The sequence below is a fragment of the Heloderma suspectum genome, chromosome 15 (assembly GCF_057233095.1).
Source record: "Heloderma suspectum isolate Gila_16-S chromosome 15, 16-S_ref, whole genome shotgun sequence".
Classification (NCBI taxonomy): Eukaryota; Metazoa; Chordata; class Lepidosauria; order Squamata; family Helodermatidae; genus Heloderma; species Heloderma suspectum.
This window is the reverse complement of record NC_139472.1, coordinates 5,801,095-5,823,422: the sequence shown is the minus strand read 5'-3', so window position 1 is coordinate 5,823,422 and position 22,328 is coordinate 5,801,095. Positions and strand designations below refer to the sequence as shown.

At 47.2% G+C, this 22,328-nt stretch overlaps 1 protein-coding gene across 2 annotated transcripts in view; it reads right to left on the bottom strand.

Annotated features, from left to right (window-relative positions):
- Positions 1-269: 269 nt before the first annotated feature.
- PERM1 (PPARGC1 and ESRR induced regulator, muscle 1) overlaps positions 270-22,328 on the bottom strand; it is a 60,346-nt gene continuing 38,287 nt past the window's right edge. For both annotated transcript variants that reach the window (XM_084822006.1, XM_084822007.1), the window contains exons 3-5: positions 7,418-9,424; positions 5,053-5,166; positions 270-1,513 (exon numbers count right to left, since the gene is read on the bottom strand). In XM_084822006.1, the coding sequence (XP_084678132.1) occupies positions 1,431-1,513; positions 5,053-5,166; positions 7,418-9,401 (2,181 nt within the window). In that variant the 5' untranslated portion in view covers positions 9,402-9,424 and the 3' untranslated portion in view covers positions 270-1,430. The remainder of the gene's footprint in view (positions 1,514-5,052; positions 5,167-7,417; positions 9,425-22,328) is intronic.

Here is a 22,328-nt window from a genome sequence, read left to right as displayed (position 1 = left end):
CCAGCTAGACAGCCAAAATCGGCCGTCTAGCCAGTAATGCAGGGCAGCTGGAGCTCAGAGGAGAAGATCCAGTCTGCCCACCCTGCATTGGTTAGGCGGTCACCTCCAAGTTCGGAGGTGGCCGACTATCTGCATGGGATTGCTCGTTCCGTTTATAGTGAACTATTTGTAATAACCATGTTCCAAGTTTATGTTAGAATCCTGAAGACAATTAGAGTTGAGTCCACCTTTCTTCCAAACAATAATGGCTGGGGCAGAAAAACCAGAAAAACAACTGAGGTGGTATCTTTTATTGATCCAAGCTCCATTAGGGTGGGAATTTACAAACTTTCCAAGTTACACAGAACTCATCACCAGACAGCTTTGTTATGTTGGTAGCTTCTTACCCACCGAGCACGCAAGGTCATTTTCTCATGCATACAATTTAGCTAGAGATTTGTGGCCTTGAGTGATGGAGCTCTTCAAAACATATTTGAAAGAATCACACACTGCTGTAATGTTAAAAAAAAAAATCCATCACTTCTGTTCAGTCTATATTGTCTTTTGTAACAAACAAGACTACCCATTCTGCCATATTCCCTTCACCGACACTACGGTGAAAAGGACAGGAATCTTAATGCTGAAAAGGCTGGCCATTGCTAATAAAACGTAGATATTTCCATTTTTCTCACTCTTATGGAAAACTGTTAGATCCTTTTAAGGTCTTTAAAAGGATCTTACATTTAGGATATTGCCTGTCCTGATCCTCCCTGTATTTTCTTTCTCTTTATACCTGTTGCTTCTATCCTCAGTGGATAAAGTGAACCATCTTCCCTTCAGTTTTCTTTTCAAACATTCTCTTAAATATATGAAAGCCATCCATATTTGCATGTTCTCTTCCATCCTCCTAACCCACATCTTCTCTCAGTTAAAGGCACCCTGTTCGATCAGTCCTTCTAGTGACTTGCCTTCTAGAGTTTTCAGGGTTTTTTTTTTACTGTCCATGAAACCTGCCTCAATCCTTTCAACATCCTTCTCAAAAAAAGACAACACCTTCCATTTACCCCTTGACTGTAGTGCCTATTGCATGCAGCTGTCTAGCTAGCTACCAACCAGATGGTTGTTGGGTTATTTATTTATAGACCACCTTCTCCCAGGGGTTCGTGATATATTTCTGACTGAGACAGAAACGGAGGTTCTGGGCTCGATGCCTTCTTGGTTGTATAGTACCAACAATGCTGGACCCAAAGTCTAATTTCTGTGGGGGCCTCTATCGTCTTTCTCACTTCTTTGCCTCCTTCGGCAAGTAGGGGGTTATAGCAGTGAGTTCAACAGTCCAGGAAGCCAAGAGGCCAAAAGGTTGGTTCTCTGCTTCCAAAGAAGCTATGGTACTCTTTCCAAATCGTCCTCAATGACCCACCAGGTATTGGGTGGGTTTGGGCTGAATCCTCTTAGGTTCTGTGCTGTCCTTCCATGATGACCTGCCTCCTGAAGAAGCGGATGGCTGAGAAGGCGCCAAAGTTTGCCAGCAGCACTGGAAAAAAAAGAGATGCCCCCACAGTGCAGGCAGATATATCAAAGAAAGGCAAATGTTTATGTTGTCCACAAGAAATTAGGCAGTCTAATCTCTGTCTGGGAAGGGCGGCAGGCTAATCTTTTTTTCTTTTTCAAAATTTGGTCTCCAAATGCTGCATGCTGCATAAGTTATAAAATTTGCACAAGCTCTCTTCTTTTGAATAATTCGTGCAGGAATTGTTCCCTATTTTGCGTAATATATTCTGCTTTTTCTTGGCATGGGGAGGGGACAAGGAGTGGAAGCCCCCTCCCAAAAAAATTTGCCCAGACATCACCTACATTCTCAAGCATATCTTTGTAATCATGAGGACTGGCAACTTGTTTTTAAAAAACCAAAATCTGGGAATCTCAGGAGGATGAATTCTGCGCTGAGTACTCATATACAAAGGATGAGCTGACTTCAGTCTTGTGTGGTCTGCTTTATCTTTACTTAATTCAGTCTCCCATGGTCCACTGATGTGTGATAAATGCCTAGTCGGATTGTCTTACCAGTTGAGGCATTGCTGCTCTGTGTTAAGTGATCCTGAATCTGCACTGTTGCTTAAGAACACGAGAAGTGTCTTGCTGCCTACTCTTGGAGCACATGAATTGTATGTACGTGCAAACGTTTACATTTTTAAAAGAAGGCAGTACAAGCACCTTCTCCAACCTCTGAGGTTTCTACTAATAAAGTCCTGGTGAAAATCAACCCCAAACCATCAGGGAAGACAGTGGGGTTGTTCACACAATACACTAACCCACACTCAGTGGTTCAGTGTGGGTTGTTTGCTGAACTGCAGGTTGTGTTAACTGAACGCAGCCAGTGTGGCCTGTTAACCATGCAGCATGGCTTATTCTTCCCAACAAGCCACCTTGAGAACCCATGGTTTGTTGTTGTTGTTCAGGGTGGTTAACAAGCCACCCTGTCTGTGTTCAAACAACACGATAACCCACCCTGCAGAAAACGTGCTGCATTCAGATAATATGCTAACCCACATTTCAACAAACAACCCACAGTTCAAAACAGCGCACACTCAACAATTGAGTGTGGGTTAGCGTGTTGTGCGAACAGCCCCACTGTAATGTTTATGTTGTTTTCTGACCATACTCCTAAATGCCTGCTAAAAGCAAAACAATACAACAGCAGCAACAAAAACAAGAATGACATGAATATTTCTTCTTGCCATGCCTGAATACTGCAGAGTATATTTAAGATTTATTGTTTTTGCTGCTCGTAAATTCTAGTCTCTAAACATTTTTCTGGCATACTGGAAGAGAGACTGAGGCAGGCAGGTGAAGGTCACCTCGGGCCCCTAGTTCAGCTAGACCACTCTTCCCTTCCCCCTCGGAGCTTTCTACCACTACCTGCCCTGTGGAAAAGATCCGTATATAATCTTTTTAAAAAAAATAATGTACTCTTATTTTACTTGTAAGCCGCCTTGGTAGGATTTTGTCCCGCAAGGCAGGATATAAATACTTGTAATAAATAAAATTAATAATGGCTACTTGGTAAAGGCACTGTGGCCATGCAAAGAATTCTACTTAGGATATGTCATGAACCTTTATAATAATTAAGTAGCAGAGAAGCTGGTGTTGTTCCATATTCTACTTAGGATATGTCATGAACCTTTATAATAATTAAGTAGCAGAGAAGCTGGTGTTGTTCCATCAAGGCACTCTTGCATTTGGCCTAGCGAGTTCAGGTGTTGCAAAGCCCATTGCAATTTTCTTGCAGTGGAGCCAAGATCTTGCAGAAACACCAAAATGCACGAAGATTGGGCAATCTGTTTGGCTTATGGAAAGTGGGACAGACCAACAGGGGACTGATGATTAACAGTAGATTCAGGACAGCGAAAACAGAGTACTTTTCCAACACACAACACATAATTAATTTATGGGATTCAACACCACATGACATGGAGATGGCCATTTGCGTAGATGGTTCTAAAAGGGGCAAGGGTTAGACAGATTCGTAGAGGATGTCTAAATGAAACCTTCATGTTTAAGGGCTCTGTACCATTGAATCCCGCTGGCAGGGAAACATGTAACAGGGAGGGGCTGATGCCTTCATCCCCTCCTTGTGAGCTTTTTTTTTCTGGCTGGCCACTGTTGGAAACAAGGCGCTAGGCAAGATAGACTCTCATCCAGCAGCGCTTTCCTTAAGTTCTGAGGACCACGGCTTTCAGCCACTCCTTTTTATGTTTACTCTGCATCTGGGGACCTAACAAAGGGATGTGAAAGTCAGAGAAGCAGTAGGCCAGCTTTCCCCAACCTGATGGATGCTGGGAGTTCTGGACCAGCACCTCTGGAGGGCACCAGGAAGGCTGTACTGCTCTTTGTTGGCACGTCAAGGGAGCAAAGTTGCTTGGCCATGGTTGGAGGCAAGAAGACTCTCCCAGAGCAACTTCTGTGCTGTGTCAAATCAAGCCCAAGGAAGAGAAGGCATTGAGCAATACAGGGCAGCCAGGTGTGGCGACAATACTGACGCCACTTAGCACAGGGCGTGCAGAGCAGGGCCGATACAGATGGGGTGATAGGAAGCTCACTTGCTTTGCGCTGGCTGGTGATGCCATCATTGGGAAGAAAGCATTTTCCTTTATGTGCATGTGTGTGAGCAAAGAATATCAACTGCACTATGCAGGGGAGGCAGAAACGTAATGAAGCAATCTTTCCCAAACTGTGTGCCGCAAGAGAACTGCTAGTATTCCATGAACAATAAATTTAATTATTATTGCATTTATTTTTCATGGAACACTAAGCCGGTTTAATCAAAGAACTCTGTGAGCTCAGATTCACACCTTCTGAGGAGGATGCCCACTGGATCTCAGCGTGATATACGGGCCTATTTTTGCCTCCTTCCAGTCAGCCTCCGTGGAGGTCCAATCGAGTGGTTCTGCTGTTTCTCTTCATCAGGAGGGACTGGATAAATCAGCCACTCCCAATGCAGAGAGGCAACAGCTGCAGCTCTGCAAGCGCTTGCCGTCTTCCAGGCAAGGAGATTCTGCGGTGTTTCTGCAGCAGGTGTTTCTGGATAGTTCAGTCACTCCCAGTGCACAGGGACTCAGTGGAATTATGCCCTGTTGTGTGTCTGTATGAGTTACCGCTCTGGACTTGCCTCTTTCCAGACAGCATGCTCATTCAGGGCAGTAAAAACTGCAGAAACAAAAGTGACCCAAGGGCAGGTAATTCCTATTCTTACACACGCTGAAAGGAAATCTTCCTTTTTGATACAAGGATCCACTGGTTTGGAGGAAAAGGGAGGGCTGTTGGAGGAGGAGGAGGTGGAGGAGGAGGAAGAGGAGGAGGAGAAATAATAGTGGAGGACAGAAGGAGGGAGGGAGAGAGAAATGGGTAAAGAAAAAAAAGAGAAAAACTGCTCCTGGCATTAGTTCTGCTTTGTTCCAGAATGGAACCAGTATGCTAACATTCCTGGCCTATCTCTCAGGCTTAAATCTGCCCCCTTCCCCAAATCCACCAGGAGCTCTGCACCGCCCACACAGGGGCCTTGCGATACATTACCAATCTTCCAAGCATCCGGAGCCTGCAGGTCAGAGGTCTTCACAGCCCACGAAGCAAATGCCATGAAGCCCAGGCACATATCTCTGTGCGTGAAAACCGGCTGGAGGGGCCTTTCTGAGAGGAAGAAGAACCAGCACGTTTTCCTGAAAAAGCAGTAAGGCCACCTCCAAGAAAACTAAAGCTGTACCTCTCTCCATCATGTCAGCCTTGTGAAAAGTTCAAATCTTAAAGCATAAACAATTCTGGCCTTTGCCTTTTGATCCTCGTCATCAAAGTTTGCCTTTTGATCCTCATAAAGTTTTTCTTTCCCCCAGACATCAGGGTATCTATCTATCTATCTATCTATCCATCCATCTATCTATCTAAAATAAAATGTGGACTAGCTTCTCAGCTTTCCTCCAACCGAGGGTTCCATCATAAGGGTTTTCAAAGGGTGCTTTCAGGTGGTGTATTAGAATTGTGTCATCAGATTGCAGGTTGTAATAACCTGGAAATCCACACGGTACCTTTAAATTCCAAGACACAGTCAGAGTCCAGGAAGCTCTGGCTTGGCTTGCCTTTTCCTCTCCTCTCCTCTCCTCTCCTCTCCTCTCCTCTCCTCTCCTCTCCTCTCCGTCATCCCCACACATACCCCGGTCTGCCCCTAGGATGGTAACAGCCATTTATACTTTCTACTATGGTAGTATGTTAGCCATTTATATGTCTTGTTTTCCCAGCATTAAATGTTCCATTTTCAAAAAATATCTGTGGGTCAGTTTAGGGTGGGAAAAGAGGTTCTGGGTCTTGAGCCTGCCCTGGAAGTTTTATCGATAGAGTCTACTAGTTGATCTGGATATCAGCCATGCCTCTTCACCTAATGTCAGAATGGTGGCTGTGATGACTCTGTAAGCGCAGAGAGCTTTGGCTATTGGGCGGTTTAGAAATGAATGAATGAATGAATGAATGAATGAATGAATGAATAAGGCATTTGGAGCATACTCAGAGGCACTGTCACACCCAGCCTTCAAGTAAATTGATTGTTTTCTTGGTGTAGTGTATATGTCTCAGAGACATAGGAACATAGGAAGCTGCCTTATAGTGAGTCAGACCTTGGGTCCATCTAGCCCAGTACTGTCGACACTGACTGGCAGCGGCTCTCCAGGGTTTCAGGCTGGATTCCTTCCTAGCTGTACCTGGGGATGTACACAACCACTGAGTTACAGCCCTTGCCTAAGTTTCAAGCCCTCATAGTACTGAATAAAGGGCTATTTTAAATAGGATCATAGGAAACTCCCTCATATTGAGCCAGACCCTTGCTCCATCTAGCTCAGTATTGTCGACACTGACTGGCAGCAGCTCTCCAGGGTTTCAGGCAGGATTCCTTCCTAGCCCTACCTGGAGATGCCGGGGATTGAACCTGGGATTTTTACATGCAAAGCAGGTGCTCTACCACTGAGCTGCAGCCCCTCCTTCTAATTTCACCCCTGGTGCACTGATGTTGTGTGCACTCTTTATGTCTGCTTTATGTTGGCCAAAACAAATGCTTGCTCTGTTTTGAGGTTCAGGACCAATGATGCCTTTTAAACCGTCAAAGGTCAGTCTTTTGTTCTAGTTCCAAGAGGAGCTGTGTTCAATGAGGTATATTGAGTGTCTCTGGGACGCACAGTTTTCCTTTTGTGACCTGGATCTCCCTGCAGCAGTCCAAGGTTGCAAGCCCAGTCTCATGCACGCTTGAAGGAGGGAGTAACCCAACGGAGATTATCTCTGAGTAAACATGCATAGGATCGGGCTTGCAAAGGTCTTAACCTTCAGGGCATGTTGTGAAACTTAAACAAAGGAGTCTTATAGCACCTTAAAGACTAATAAATAAATTATGCCATCAGCTTTCATGGACTTCAGTCCTTGAAAGCTTATGCCATGATATATATAAATTGTTTAAAAGTATTTTAGGGTTCTGTAAGTCTCCTTGCTTTTTTTTTTTTTTTTGCTGAAAAACAGACTAACAGGGCTACCTCTTTGGAAGTGGGAGAACATCAAGCATTTCATTTTCTGTGTGGGTTTCCTGAGCAGATCTGTTCTAGGTCATCAATAAAAGTTGACTGATTAATTAGTCACCACCAAGGCAAGAGGGCTTTGTTATGCAAATAATGAGGTCACCCTTTAGTTCAGTTTGAGAGATACGATTCTCTCCCTCTCCCTCTCTGTCTCTCTGTTCCAGGCAACCACCTGGCATCACCTTGAGCCTTCACAATCAGCCCTCAGCCATGCAAAGCTTTCAGCCCCTTTTGTTTAGAAATGAAGCACTGGCAAGAGATTTGAAAATGACCAGACTAGCGAGCAGTTAGAACCAGAAGCCCACCTACATAACAGGAAAAAGAAGTGGTACCTGGTTCCATAACAGCCATTCTTAGGTCTTCTGGTCTTGGTTGGCTTCTTTCCAGGAAACCTGGAGACAGGAGCACCAATCTCCCTTGGGATCCTCTCCGTAGCACAGCCCCATGGATCGTGGGCTGGGATCGGAAATGGCGTGCGGGTTGGCCTAGGAGGGATTTTAAAGCTCTTACGGCCTTCTTTGCCTCTGAGGCTGGCATGCTCAGGAAAATCGCCTTCCAGTTTCTTTTGTCCTTTGCACTGCTGTCAAAGAAGTGTTCATACACTTCTGGGATAGAGATGTGCATGGCATCAGCAGCAGCAGTGGAGTCTGGGTTCTCCGAGCCACCAGGTGGAGCCGACCGATGGTCAGAGCTGAAGAATGTCTCCAATACTGTATCTTTGTCCCCACGGCCCTCTTTCACCCGGGCCTCATCAACTTCATTGAAAAAATATTCATACATGTCAGGCCAACACATTTCAAGCTCCTGGTCAGTGACTGAGACCCCTATCCCCTCCCTCATCTTCCCTCCCTCCTCCTGGGTGTCATCACAGAAAAAATAGTCATACATCTCTGGCGATGTCATGGTGGTTACATCGCTTTCTGGAGAGCCCTCTAACGTCAAATGAGAGGGAATGGACTCCCCCCCAAAGTCAAATCTCTGGCCTCCTTGAACCATAGCGTGAGGTTCCTCCTCTTCAAATGGTACAGCCATGCCAAGATGGCGGTGAGATTCTTCACTATCCCCCCTCTTTGCCCTTCCTGCCAACGCAGCAGGTTCTCTGTGTGTATCCCAGGTTCTGCCACATCTGGAATCAGTTGCTCGTGTTGGTCTTGGAGATCTGTTTCCCTCCAGTTCTGGAAATTGTTGCACCACATTGTCACAGGGAGAGCTCCCCAGCTGGCCGGCTTGGACTCCCTCTTTTAGGATGTCCCAGCTTACATCCTTGCGATGGCGGGCTCCCCCCTCATCTTTGAGGTTGGTGGCATTCTCTCCTTTCTTGCTCACCTTCTCTGGAGCGCTTTCTCCATGCCTCTCTGACAGTGGGTCGGAAGGCGCCACGCCCCTCCCAACTGGAGCCGAATGTCCATGCAACAGGGGAGGCTTTTCCTGAAACAGTGTTGCCTGTGTCATCGAGACGACCTGAAGGGGCTTGGTACACTTCTCTTGATGCTCTGCTCCTCCAGGCTCTGCGGAAATGGGAGAAGAAAAATGTACAGAACTGGGATAAGCAGCTAGATCTCTGGATGCTTCTGAGTTCTCAGAAACTGCAGTGCTTTCTGTTGAAGTTGGAAATTGGATGTCAGCAGAGGCCATCTGGGACGTGTCATCCTTGGGGTGTTGTAAGCTGAGGGGGGTGCTTCCATTTTCTCCCACTGGGCCTTCCATCCCCTCTGTGGCATCCAGGTTCATATGCACAGCACAAACAGGACTTTCTGCTGTCTCCTGCCCTGGGCTGTGCTCTGGCAAGTCCCTCTCCTGGATGGCAGTAGCTACCACCACCGGTAGGAGACAGTTAGGATTTATGGGCCTACCTCCTCTCTCTGCTTTGCCTTCCTTGGCAATAAATACAGCTTCACGTTCTGTGGCAGGTGCTGGCAGCCAACGCCGACTTCCCAATGGCCCCAAAGTGTTGCAGGACACCCGACCTTCCTGGGTCTGGGAAGACTGAGGGAAAGCTGTACTGCCTTGGTTGCTGCTGATGTACAGAAAACTGCTGACTGAGCCCAAATTGGATTTGTCCTTGCTGCCAGACAAAACCTCTTCTTCAAGCGGGTGTCCACGTGAGAGACAGCTGGCTGTGTCCTGGGCCAGGACGGGGCCCACCCTAACTGGGATCGACCTGTTCTCCTCAGCCTCCCCTTCCTCAAGGTCGCTGAGGAGCTGCTCATCAGCTGTGGCCAAGGCTGGCTGGTTCAGGCTGCATTCTTCGGAGGCCAAGTAGAACTCATTCCAGTCCCGGTTGTTCAACTGGATGCTGTACTCAAAATTTTCCATCTGGGAAGGGACACGTTGGTAGACTGGCAGGGAATGGGAGAGGAGACAGAAAAAGGGCATGTTTCAGTGAGATTAGAAAAACGAACACTTTTTTGCTTCGCGAGCAAAAGCAGCAACCCAAAAGCTCCACGTACATTATCTTGGTAACCCTTACAATAGTCTTGCAAGGCAGGCTGGTGGTGTGATCCCCAAACTGCAGATGGTGGAGCTTGTGGCCGCCAAGGGCCACCTGGGGAATTCCTGGCAGAGGCAAGGTGTAAAGTTCCGGAGTCACAGCTCAGCCTTTTTAGCTACTAGGCTTCAGTAGCTCAGTGCTAACCGATGATCCATCCCTGCTCCTGCCAAAGCAGGTGAAGGATGCACAGAGAAGCTTGCTGTCGCTGATGCCAGGTACTGCCAGCTCTCTCCCCATCTGTCATGACTTCCGATGATTCATAACCTGTATTCCTGTATATGGCCTTCCCTCTCTTTCTGGCTCCCCCCCCCCCACTGGTGAAATTTAGAGCATCTCTACACCAGCCTAAATCCCATATTTAAAACGGGGCTTTCTGCTTCCATTTTAAATGCAGGATCACAACAGACTCCCTTTACACGTGCTTCCTTTCCCCCCTCCCCTTTCCCCCTCCTTCTCCCGCTTATCCAAGTCTTCCATATGTTTCACTGATCTAGTTCCTCTTCTTGCGGCTTTTCCTTTCTCACGGAGGGAACTCAAGCAGAACACAAGTGGGCTCGTTTGACAGCTCATTATCTCCAATCTATTTAAAAATGGAATAAAGGTCCTTTCGTGCAGGAGACGCCCTGGAGGTTCACAACGTCATCTACAGGGCCCGCAAACTTCTGTGTGTGAGCAGTCTCGATAGGACAAAAGCTCGTGTGAAGAAGCCCTTAGACGGTAAGCTCCTCAAGACAGGGGTCGGATTGGCTCATGGTGTTCTATAAAGCGTGTGTGTGCGTGTGTGTACTGCACCACTGTTCCTGTGTGGCCTTTGGCTTATCCCAGGGGTGCAGAACCTCAGACCCGCGGGTCACATCCAGCCTGCCTGCGGTCCCAGTCTGGCCCTCCAGGGTTCCCCAAAGAGCCCCACCACTGCCCCATGCCCCACCTCCTTTCCCCCTGATCATCTGGTGATGTCCCGTGTTGTGCATGTTTTTCCCCATTCTAAAGGTTTGGAATGTCCCTCCTAAGGCTTAATTACTGATGCCAAGAGCTTTAAGCGACACTGTGCTGGTGTCTTCGGTACTTTGGCCCCTGCCCATTTTGCTTTTGTCCCTGCCCACCACTGGAATGCATCCCCCAACAGCGTCTCCAAAACAGAATTTGGCCCTCAGACTGAAAGAGGTTCAACAGCTCCTGGCTTTTCCTCTTACGGCTTTTCTACACGAGGCTGTTAATCGCTGCATCTACCTTTGGTTTCATCACACATTTGAGATCTGAGCTCTACACAAAGAGTTTTTCCTTTTTTTTTTTTTGCTTTTCTGCTATATAACCTTGAGGTGGCACTGTGGACTATTGCAATTACACAAGTAGGAAAATACCTTTTCTTTCACTTTCAGAAATAATACTCCATTTCTCCCACTCTAAAAAAAAACCCTGGGAAAGTGCCCTTAAAAATCAGAAGCAAATCTAGAGGATCATGATGTTGTCAAAAGAACTGTAAACAACCATCAGTAAAGAATCATGTTGTTGTTCAGTCGTTAAGTCATGTCCGACTCTTCGTGACCCCATGGACCATAGCACGCCAGGCCTTCCTGTCCTAAAGAATCATGAACACACAATAAATGCCTCGTGTGGAAAAGCTTCTATCTTCATTCCCAATTACAACCAAGCTTCAAGTCCAAGTGACTTTCCCTCTATTTTGTCTATCTCTATATTGTAATCTCCTTGGAAGCAGGGACCTGCCTGCGTTGCGTATATCTCTAAGGTGCCATGGACATGGATGGCACAATATGAATACAATAAATAATGTAAAGTGATGGTGATGGATAGGCTACCTATAGAAAAGCCATTTGCCAACATTCCATCATTCTCTCCCAATGTTTTGTCACACTCTATGTTCAGTCCTAGAACCTAGGACTGGCCATCCACAGTGAAGGGTGGGACTTTGTAGACAGGCGCAAGCTCAGTTTCCAGTGACTGGAGACACCAGAGTCAGGGAGCAAGTTAACCTCTTCCAGGGATATCCCTGAAGTTAACACCTTTACTTTCTCCTAGAAATGTATATGGCTACCGTTCATTCCTGTGGGGAAAGTGAAATGCCACATTTGGGTGCACATTGAGGCAGCCCAAAACCTGCTCCTTGCCCTTTGGGTGACTTGCTCCAGGTTTTGAGGCCCTTGAGCAAGACACCCTCCACGGGGCCCCTCCCTCCATGAGTCTACCTCCTCACCACCATTGTCACCAGCTGCTCTCGCTCCTCCTCCTCTTCCTCATTTTTGCTACCCCTTGCTGGCTTGGCAAGCAGAGAGCCAGGGAGCAGCAGGCCGTGGCATCTCCTGCTCCTCCTTCTCACCTCCTCTGCTGTCTAGGCCAGGGCGAGAGGCAGGTGAACAAGCAGTTGCAATGGTGAAAAGGAGGAGCAACTCCAGGCAGGAGTGGGCCATCAGCAGGTGCCCAACCATGCCTACCCTTGACACTGGCCCTGACATGCACTCCCAGATAAAGAAGTGTTGTTGCGTGTCTCATCTTAGAGAGGAGATTATTCCACATAGTGGATGCCACTGTGCAAAATGCCCTGCTTTGAACAACCACGGAGCGGACCTCAGGAATATGTGGCCCCACCAGAAGGGTCTCACCAGATAATCTCAAGGACTGAATGGGCCTGTGGAGGAGAAGGCAGTCCCTCCAGTAACCAGATCCTAAGTTGTTTAGGGCTTTATATACTAGCAACCAAACCTTAAATCTGGCCCGGTAGCAAATAGGCAGCCAGTGCAGTTCCTTCAGCACAGGGGTAACATGCTGCCGGTAGGTCGCCCCACTCAGCAGCCTCGGGGAAGCATTCTGCCCTATCTGCACCGTCCGTACCGGCCTTCAGTGCAGCCCAACATAAAGTGCATTGCAATAATCCAGCTTGATCAATGCTTGATCCACTGTGGCCAAGCTATCGAGGTCCAAGAATGACCGCAGTTCTTGTCCCAGCTAAAGCTGGTAAAAGTCACCCTGAGTCACTAAGGTTACTTGACTCTCTAGTGACAAAAATGGATCCAAATGTGCCCTCTCAGGCTGTGCAATATACCTCTGTGCTCAATGACTGAGAGAAGGACATTGCAGCCACCAGGGTCTTTTCATTAGAAAGTCTTCCCACCACAAATGCAACACGCTTCCCGTCTCACAACAGGCATGTTGTTAGTGAATAGTAATCATCAGAAAGTGTGACCTTCAAGGCCTTGTCCTTCTGTTTACTGAATTTTTTAGGTCACCCAGTCTGGCAGTAACGCAGACACCCTCTCCCTTTACCACACACCCTCTTCGTAGCCTCTCTTTGCTTCAGAAAAGTGGTTTGCTTATATCCTTAGCTGAGGTGTCTACCCCAGAGGAGCGCTGGAGGTTTTGGGTTACTCAAGGAGCTGGATAACCTCTTTGAGGGCAAAAGCACAGCCCCTGCAAAACCACAGTCCCCTGTGAAGTCTGAACACAGCATGAAAAGGCAAAGACAGCGGATGTCCCAGAGGGGAGCAGAAGCAAACACAACAAAGGGAAAGAGATGCTGCAGATCCTACCGTGCAGACTGCCTATGCTGGGGACGGAGCCATGCTGAAAAGAGCGCAGCGAAGTTTTCCCAGTGTGGCATGGTGCTGTGCCCAGTTCCCTTGGCAGGGGGAGGACGGGCAGTACGACTCTGGAGAGGCTACTTTCACAGGCCAAAAATAGCCCCCTCCCTCCCGAACCTGTCACATGAAATTCTATCAATGCAAAGGGCCACTCCAGAAATAGAAGACAAGCCGCACCAACACAGCCTCTCTGACCGTCCCTGTTTATCAGGGACAGCCCCTCTTTCCTGGTACCTGGAAAAGCACATTTGGGGGGTGCTTTTAGAAAATGTTAACGTCCCAGGCTCTGGAACTCCCTGCCAAGGGAGGCTAAGTTGAACCCCCCCCCTCCGTATTCCTCCTGCTGGCTGACAAAGACTTTTTTTTAGCCAAGTTTTTGACATATGGGTTCACACAACATGCTAACCCACACTCAGTGGTTAAGGGTGGGTTGTTCTGAACAGTGGATCATTTGTCGAACCATGGGTTAGCGTGTTGTCTGAACCCACGACATTTCCTGCAGGGTGGCTTCTTACCCATGCAGTGTGACTTTTTAACTGCTCTGATCAACCCAACAAGAAACCATGCATTCTCAAATTGGCTTGTCCGAGAAAAATAAGCCACACTACATGGCTAACAAGCCATCCTGCAGAAAATGTCCTGGGTTCAAACAACACACTAACCCACAGTTTAACAAACAACCCATAGTTCAAAACAACCCACACTCACCCACTGAGTGTGGGTTAGCATGTTGAGTGATCCCAGTTTGTTGTTGAAGGGGCTTTTAACTGATTGGGTGCTGTATACTTCTTTTATTCTTGTTTTAATTGTCTTTTTAATGTATTTGTTTTTCTGTTATGTTTTAATTAACATTTTGTTTTTAACATGTATTTTGTTGTTACATCCCTTGAACATTTTTGGTGGAAAGGCGGGATATAAATTAAATGAATAAACAAACAAACCAACAAACATGGACAGATGTGTGTCTTAATTTCTTCCTCCTTCCCCCAACTGACTAGAAGCTTAATGTCTGAGTGCAAGGTACATGCCTCTTGATTCTACTGTATAAGCATGTGAAACATTACACCAGCTGCCAGTGCATTGCTTCCCATTCACCGATTCCATAAACACCTACCCAGATAGAAAACATGACTGAATGAGTTTCCTCGTAACAGCAATTCCTGGCTTGTTTAACCCAGGAATTGTCATGGCTGAGCAGGAGCAAGTGACCACGCTGCCTGCTGCATGCTCATGGCTTCTGCTTTCCATCAACAACCCCAGAAACATGTAGACATGCACAGATGCTTCTTGCCCGGTAGCCCACTTCTCCCCCCACCCCAGTTAGGGTAAACTTCCTTTTGGCTAAAAGGGCTGAGTCAGAGAAACCTGCACTCCACCACACCAGACACAAGAAAGACAAGTCTCGCAGGCAGCCAGACTCAAAAGTCAAAAGCGGGAAATGCTATTAATAGCGTTACAGTAAAAGCCACAATGCCACACAAGATTTCAACACATGCCATCTATGTTCCATAAAGACTCTAAAAACACAGTCTGGGGACAGATGTATTTAGTTTCCACCTTTCAGTTTCCTGGGTTAGCCTTGTATATGTATCACAACACTCCTGTGTAAGCCTCTTAGAGTGTGGCCACTGTAAAAAAGGCAAACTCCAATCTAGGCATAATTAGGATGGGAATTGAGAATAAAACTGCCAATATCACACTGCCTTTATACACACCTATGGTGTGACCACACTTAGAATACTGTGTACAGTTCTGGTCACTGCACCTAAAAAAAGGATATCGTAGAGATGGAAAAAGTGCAGCGGAGGGCAACAAAAATTATCAAGGGGCTAGAGCAACTCCCCGATAAGGGAAGGTTAAAATAACTGGGGTTGTTTAGCTCGGAAAAAAGGAGGGTAAGGGGAGACATGGTAGAGGTGTACAAAATTATGCATGATGTGGAGAATGTGGGTAGGGAGACTTTTTTTCTCCCTCTCACATAATACTAGAACCCGGGGCATCCGATGAAGCTGATTGGTAGGAGAATCAGGACAGATAAAAGGGAGTCCTTTCTCACAGAGTGCATAAACTGTGGAATTCACTACCACAAGACGTAGTGGTGACCACCAATTTGGATGGCTTTAAAAGGGGGTTAGACAAATTCCTGGAGAATAAGGCTATCAATGGCTACTAGTCCTGATGGCTGTATACGACCTCCAGTATCAAAGGTGGTATGCCTATGTACACCAACTGCTGGGGAACATGGCTGGGAGGGTGCTGTTGCGCTTGTGTCCTGCTTGTGGGTTCCTGGTCAACAGCTGTTTGGCCACTGTGTGAACAGAATGCTGGACTACATGGACCCTTCATCTGATCCAGCAGGGCTCTTCTTATGTTCTTATGTTCAAAGTGAAATGGCTGCTTCAGCGAGCAGATACTGTGTGTGTGTGTGTGTGGGGGGTGGCAATAGCAGGAACCTCCCCCTGCCTGGATGTTCTTCCTGAGCCCCCTAACAAGGATAAGATCAAGCCCCACAAGTAATTCCTCACGTGTAAATGGAGCAAAAAGGAGAGGGGGCAAAGCACACATAAACCCATAGGATATACTCTTTTTAATAAAATGCCTATTTGTGTGTATGTGTGCGTGTACACATATAAATATATTTTTAGATATGATATTACTTAAAATATACAAATGATTTGCTTTTGTTTTTTGTTTTTTATCTTTTTCTTAAACTTTTTAAATCTTTTTATTATTATTATGGGATTATTATTATTATTACTACTACTATTTCTTGTTGGCTAACCCTTTAATGTTTATTAATACGTGTTAACAGAATGGTATGGATTGTTTGCTCCCGTTCCTTTGCTATAGGACTGAGGTTATGATACTGAAAGATAAGGTTTACTGTTTGTGGTGTAGTGGATTGAAGATTTAATAATACTTGCACTGTTTGGAAGAATTCTATATAGGCATATAGGTATAGTTTGCAATTGGACTTATATTTGGATATTTGGTTTGTTCTTATTGAAGTTTAATATAATCCTTCTTTTCTTTTCCTTCTTTTGGTATCCTCCCTTTTTTGTTTTTGTTTTTTTCCTCAGAATACTGCAATGTTGGAAACTGAAGATTCTGATTATGTTGTTGGTAGTGTTTATTTCATTTATAAAAATAAAATAAAATAGATTTTGTAAAAAAAAAAAAAAGGATATACTCTTCTTGATAGCAAATGTTCATTTCTGCCCCTAACTCAGTTCTTTGGATTGGGGGGGGGGGGGCAATACCTTCGGCCCTACGGGCAGAGGAGGCAGGAGGCACAGTGGTGTGGATTATGTTTGCTCTGCCCACTGATCTGAAGTTAAATGTCCCTTTAAAGCAAATTCTGTGCATGTTCAGGGGTACCCTGGGAGCTATTTGTTGCTTTGCTGCAGGCGGGCAAAATGTCTTGGGCTGTCCCAGATGGAAGGGGTGACCCCGTCTGCAAGTGGCAGAATTTCCAACTGGCTAGAAAAACAACATGTACTTTTAAGAGCAGCTTGACTGCAGATATCAACAGGGGAGGCTGGTAGCTCCAGTTTCGGTGGGGCTGTGAATCCATTCTGGGTTTCAGTCAGAACCAGCCGGAACTCTAAAGGAGGTATGCAAGGTGCTGAAACGTGACCCCCAAATAGGTTCAGCAGCTTGGATAGCTCCATTAGAGTTCTGGCTGGTTCTGACTGAAACCCAGAAAGGCTTCACAGCCTCACCACAGCCGGAGCTGCCAGCTTCCACTCGATATCAACTGGTGAAGCAGAAAATCACAATCTTCTGCTGATGCCTGTGGCCCCAAGCTGCTGTTAAGGGCAGAGGAACAGGGCCAAGTTGGCAACCCTAATTAGTGAGAGGAGGACTTAGACTCCTAGAGTTGGAAGGTATATTGGAGCTCATGTAGTCCACACACACACACACACACACACACACGCTCCCCCCCCCCCCCCGCTTAGCTACAAAGCAAAATACAAGTACAGTAGTACAGTGTCCCAGTACTGGGGAAAAGGCATAATAATGGTGATGATGATAAAGTATCCTTGACAGATGACTGCCCAGCCTCTGTTTAAATATCTCCAGCAAAGGAAAATCTACCAGAGCCAGCGTGGTGCAGTGGTTTGGGTGCTGGACCCGGACTGGGGAGATCTGGGTTGTGGTCCCCACTTGGCTATGAAGTCACTGGATGACTTTGGGCCGGTCACTGATTCTCAGCATAATCCTATTTGCAAGGGTGTTGTGTGAGGAGAAAATGGAGAGGAAGCGGAGGATCATGTAAGCCATCTTTGGGCTCCTTGGAGGAAAAGGCAGGATAAAAACGTGACAAATAATTATATACCATCTCTTGAGGCAGAGATGGTATTCCTCCACTGTTGAACAGCTCTTACAATTACGAAGTTTCTCCTAATGTTTAGCTGAAATCTGCTTCCCTGCAATTTTCGGTCTACTGAACATCAGGAGTGCTTTTAAAAAGTGATAGTCTCCACCCATACTTTTATTAGATAGGATTTAGCAACAGCATCCTATTTAGGGTGTTATAATGTTCTGACCTCAAGTGTGTATTTGGAACATGGTCCATCTGGAAGCTGAATCTTCTCTTCAAAATAATCTATTAGTCTCAAAGGTGTGATTTTAAAAAATAAATAAAAAAACACAATACAAAATATCCTCAAAATCTTTAACCTTGCTTAGACTGATGAGTAAAAAAGGGTGAAAAACTTTTGGCTGAATGGTGCCACCTGCTGGCTAGCTGCAGAAAAACAGTATTCCTTTGAAAGAGATCCTGTTCTCTGATGAGTATTGATACTTTTGTGGGGTATGAAACGATTTTGTTCAAGCATTGAAAGACCAGTCCAGTGATGCACTCAAGCTGTCTTGCTGTCCTAGGCAAGCATTATTCCCCCCCGCCTCGTCTTCTTCATTTTATTCATCAGGAATATCTTATTCATTCATTTTTATTTTATTCATTGTATTTACATTATCCACCCAAGACTGCAGGACATGAAAAAACAGCTTTAAGTTCCAAGTAGGCATATTTTGGTTGAACATCAGGAAAAACTTCCTAACATTCAGTCAGGCAGTGGAACCAACTGCTTAGGGAGGAGGAGAGCACTCCATCCCTGGAGAAATTCAAGTGGAGACTGGGCAGTCAGGGATGCTTTAAACTGGATTCTTGCACTGAGGAGGGGGTTGGACTTGGTGGCCTAAATGGCTCCTTCCAAGTCTATGGGGGGACCGGCTGTGTTTCCTCAATGCTTTTCCTGATCTCAGCCCTCTTTCCTACTCTGCACAAGTGAATCGAATGAAGGTACAGAAAGTTTGATCCATTCACTCGTATGGAATATGATGCGTCAGCCTTGCTAAAGCTAAGCAAGTATAGGTCTGCGCAGTGCCTGGACAGGAGAGCATTCAAGAAGCCTTACATCCTGACACTGGCTTCTTCTCTGCTCACTGATCCAGCCCAAACTCCTTGTCTTTACCTTCCTAGCCCTCCATGGCCCTGTTCCCAGGTCCACTTGTGTCTCTGGTCTTATATCCTAATGCATTCCCATATCAATAAGCCAATTCTAGGAGTTTTCATCTGCTGGGAGCAGGTCTTTTGTAAAACTAATGGGCCTTACTTGTCCATTCAAGACCAAGCCACTCCCAAATACTTTGCGTTACAACAAGGAACAATATACCCATCTTGGGAAAATCAATTCCCCGCCTGCTACTGTCAGGGTTGTACTGCAGCTCAGAGGAAACAGGGAATTCTGAGGGGCATGGCAGATGATGTCAGCATTCCTGCTAATAAAAAGTGTTAGGGCTGCATTCCCCTGAGCCCTGCCTTCACTACACTGCTGTATGCCAGAATATGTTTCTGCCTTCTGTGCCACCACAAGAATAGGGGCTGGATCCAGATTTAGGTGTGTGCAAGCGTGCTAGTGGCAGTGGACATCCTTGCTCCCTCCCCTGCCATGGCAGCCCGCTGAAAATGCTACACAGAAGGTCAGGGATGAGCTGTGGTGGAGGGGATGGGAGGGGGACCACCTCACATTGGGCAGAGCTGTCGTCTGTGAGCAGAGCTCTTCAGTTCACGGAAGGCAGATCCTGGATCCAACCCACTTTGTTGTTTTAACCATTGTGCTTGCTACCTTGGCCACTAGATGTCACCCAAGGACAGAGAGATGGACTACGCCCTATATCCTGGTAGCCAATGGGGGGGGGGGGGTTGCAGGGTCAGGAAGATAAACACACTCTATTCTCCAGGCACCAGTCCAGGGGCTGGAACCCCCTGACCCCTTCCAAGTAGTCAGGTTCCAGTGGGAAAGCTGTTGCAGTGATGGGCCACATAAGCTCTGGAATGGATAACTTTGCCTTACATTAAATTGGTCTCACTAGCCCAGTATTGACGGCTGTGACTGTCTGCAGCTCCCCAGGGTCTCAGACAGTGCCAGCTCCAGGTTTTTGAGGGCCCTCGGGCAAGAGACCCTCAATGGTCTCTTGCCCGAGACCATTGAGGGTCTCTGCCTTCTCACCGCCATGATCACCAGCTGCTCTTGCTCCCCCCCCCCCCCGCTCCTCCTCATTGCTGCCACTTGCTTGCTGGACAGGCAGAGAGCCAGGGAGCAAGCAGGCTGCGGCATCTCCTTCTCCTATTTCTCACCACCATTGTCTGGGCCGGAGCGAGGGGCAGGGGAACAAGCAGGTTGCAGTGGTGAAGAGGAGGAGCAATTCTAAGGAACTCTTGACAGTGGACCCCTGCTGGGGTGTCAGCAGGTGCCCCACCAGGCCTGCCCTTGACTCTGGCCCTCTCAAACACAGATTTCTTTTTGAAGCCTACCCCTGAGGTCCTTTCAAGTAAGCATTTAACATGGTACCTTCAGCATTCAAAGACTGAGGGCCACGGAGAGGCTGTACCCCTACTTCTGAGGAATAATATCAAGCCAAGAAAGAGACCAGCCTGACCCGTCCATGGGCCAGAGAAGGAGCCCTTGCAGGGAGCTCACTTCCCCCTCCCTGCCAGGAAGAACACTCAGCTCCAGCTGCCAGGTGCTCTGGGACGGCAGAAGGATGAAGAAAGAACGCTCTGGCCCATCCGTCCTCCAAAGGAACAAGAGTCTCATTTGACCAAGAACACCAGCAAGGAAAGATCAGCCTGGCCCAAAGGGCATTTAAATGCCTCCATTTAGCCCACCACGTTCTAACCTGGAAAGGCCGACCTCCCTCCTCTTCCTTTTCCCTCCATGCCCCTTCCCTTCTGTGTCTTTTTAGTTTGTCAGCCTGAGGGCAGGCCCTGTCTCTCTCTTTTTGACTGATGTGAACTGCTATGGGAGACAATCGTGGTCTGAAAGGGAGGACAAAAATACAGTAAATAAATAATAAATCAATAAAATGCAAAGCACGCATGCTGTGACTGAGCCAAGGGGTGTCACGAGGTCCTTGGCGGTGGCAGGCTTTGAACCCATCTCTCCCATCTCTATATAAGCCAAAGGACCACACTGATCCTCACAATGGCATGCCCTGAAACGGTGCCAGCTCCGGGTTTTTAAGGCCCTTAGGCAAGACACCGAAACTGACAGAGTTGCCCATTGCAGCTGTGCTGTTCCTGTAACCAGTGCTGGCTCCAGGCTTTTGAGGGCCCTTGGGCAAGACACCCTCCATGGGGCCCCTCCCTCAGCAAGTCTCCCTTCTCTCTGTCATTGTCACCAGCTCCTCTTTCCCATCATTGCTACCACCTGCTTGTTTGGCAGGCAGAGAGCCAGGGAGCAAGCAGGCCATGGCATCTCCTGCTTCTCCTTCTCACCACCACCGTTGTCTGGGCCAGAGTGAGAGGCGGGGGACAAGCAGGTTTCAGTGGTGAAGAGGAGGAGGAAGTCCAGGGGGCTCTTGCCAGTGGGTCCCTGCTGCGGTGTGGGCCCTTGGCAGGTGCCCAACCATGCCTACCCTTGATCAAGCCCTGCCCTATAAAGCCTTTTGCTGCCTATAGGTTATATCCTAGAGCAGACAGATGACTAGGCAAAGCCTCATCTTCCCTTTCCTGTGCAGCTAATTATTTTCTCTGTCGGCTGAAACATTCCTCTCCATGGCTGTACCCCCTACCTGAGCGAGAATCTGTTCCACATCTGCAGGATTCAATTAGTCCTCTCGCAAGGCTCCCTTCTCTTCTTTCCCACCCCCACCTTGCTGCTCTTTGCCAAGGCCTACCAAGCAGAATTACACTCTGAGCGAAACGGGGGCGAGAGAGCGTGGAAGCTGTTATTCTGACTCGTGGCAGGCCTGACACTGTGCTGATCTCCCCCGCCCAGGCCCACCTACAGTCTCCGGCTTCAAAGTGCAACCTGGGAGAGGGAGGGAGTCAAGTTGCAATCACTACAGCACACACCCAGTAGCCCCCTAGCAGACCACCTCAACCCGAACTCCCCCGCAAGAGCAAAGATGAAGATTTCCTGGGGAGGCGGCAGCTGCTGCCTTCCGAATTCAATCTGGCTTGAATTAAAGTAGCAGTTTAAAGAAGAGAGAGAGAGAGAGAGAGAGATTGAGAGAGAGAGATTTAACCCTGGAAAGGCCAGGGAAGGGAATTTCTAACCCACAAAGAGCAAAGAAGGTAATATTAACAAGTGGGACCTGCAACAAAATATTGCAGCGTGGAATGTTCCTGTTCAGGGTTCCCAGCCAGCCAGCTGTGCCATACACCGTTCCATTCCCCCTCCCACCTGGTTTCCATTGCCCCCCACAACAATCAGCATTCCGTGACCACTGAGCATGCTCAGTCCTCAATGGGCTGTTTCGGGGGTGGGCAGGGCAGATTATACCCCTTAGGGGTTTTCTTTCTTAATTTCTATACTTCTGCAAACCTTGGGGTTCCCCAAACCTGCTGATACATCTCTCTTGTGTGTGGGTGGTGCTGTTTTGGGTTTGTGGGTTTTCCATTGGGTTATCTGGCTGACCTCTGTGCTAACCAGAGTGCTGGAGGTCTTTGGTTTGATCCATCATGGCTCTTCTAAGGTCCCTATATTCCCCCAGTGCCACTGTTTCAAATCTTTAAAATAAAATAAAATGAAAAATGGTCAGAAGATCATATTGCAGATCTCCACCATCCATTATGGAACGGAGATATTGAGTCTGACAGTTAAACTGTATTTTTGTGCTTGTAGTGTGGACATATCCCCAGTAGTG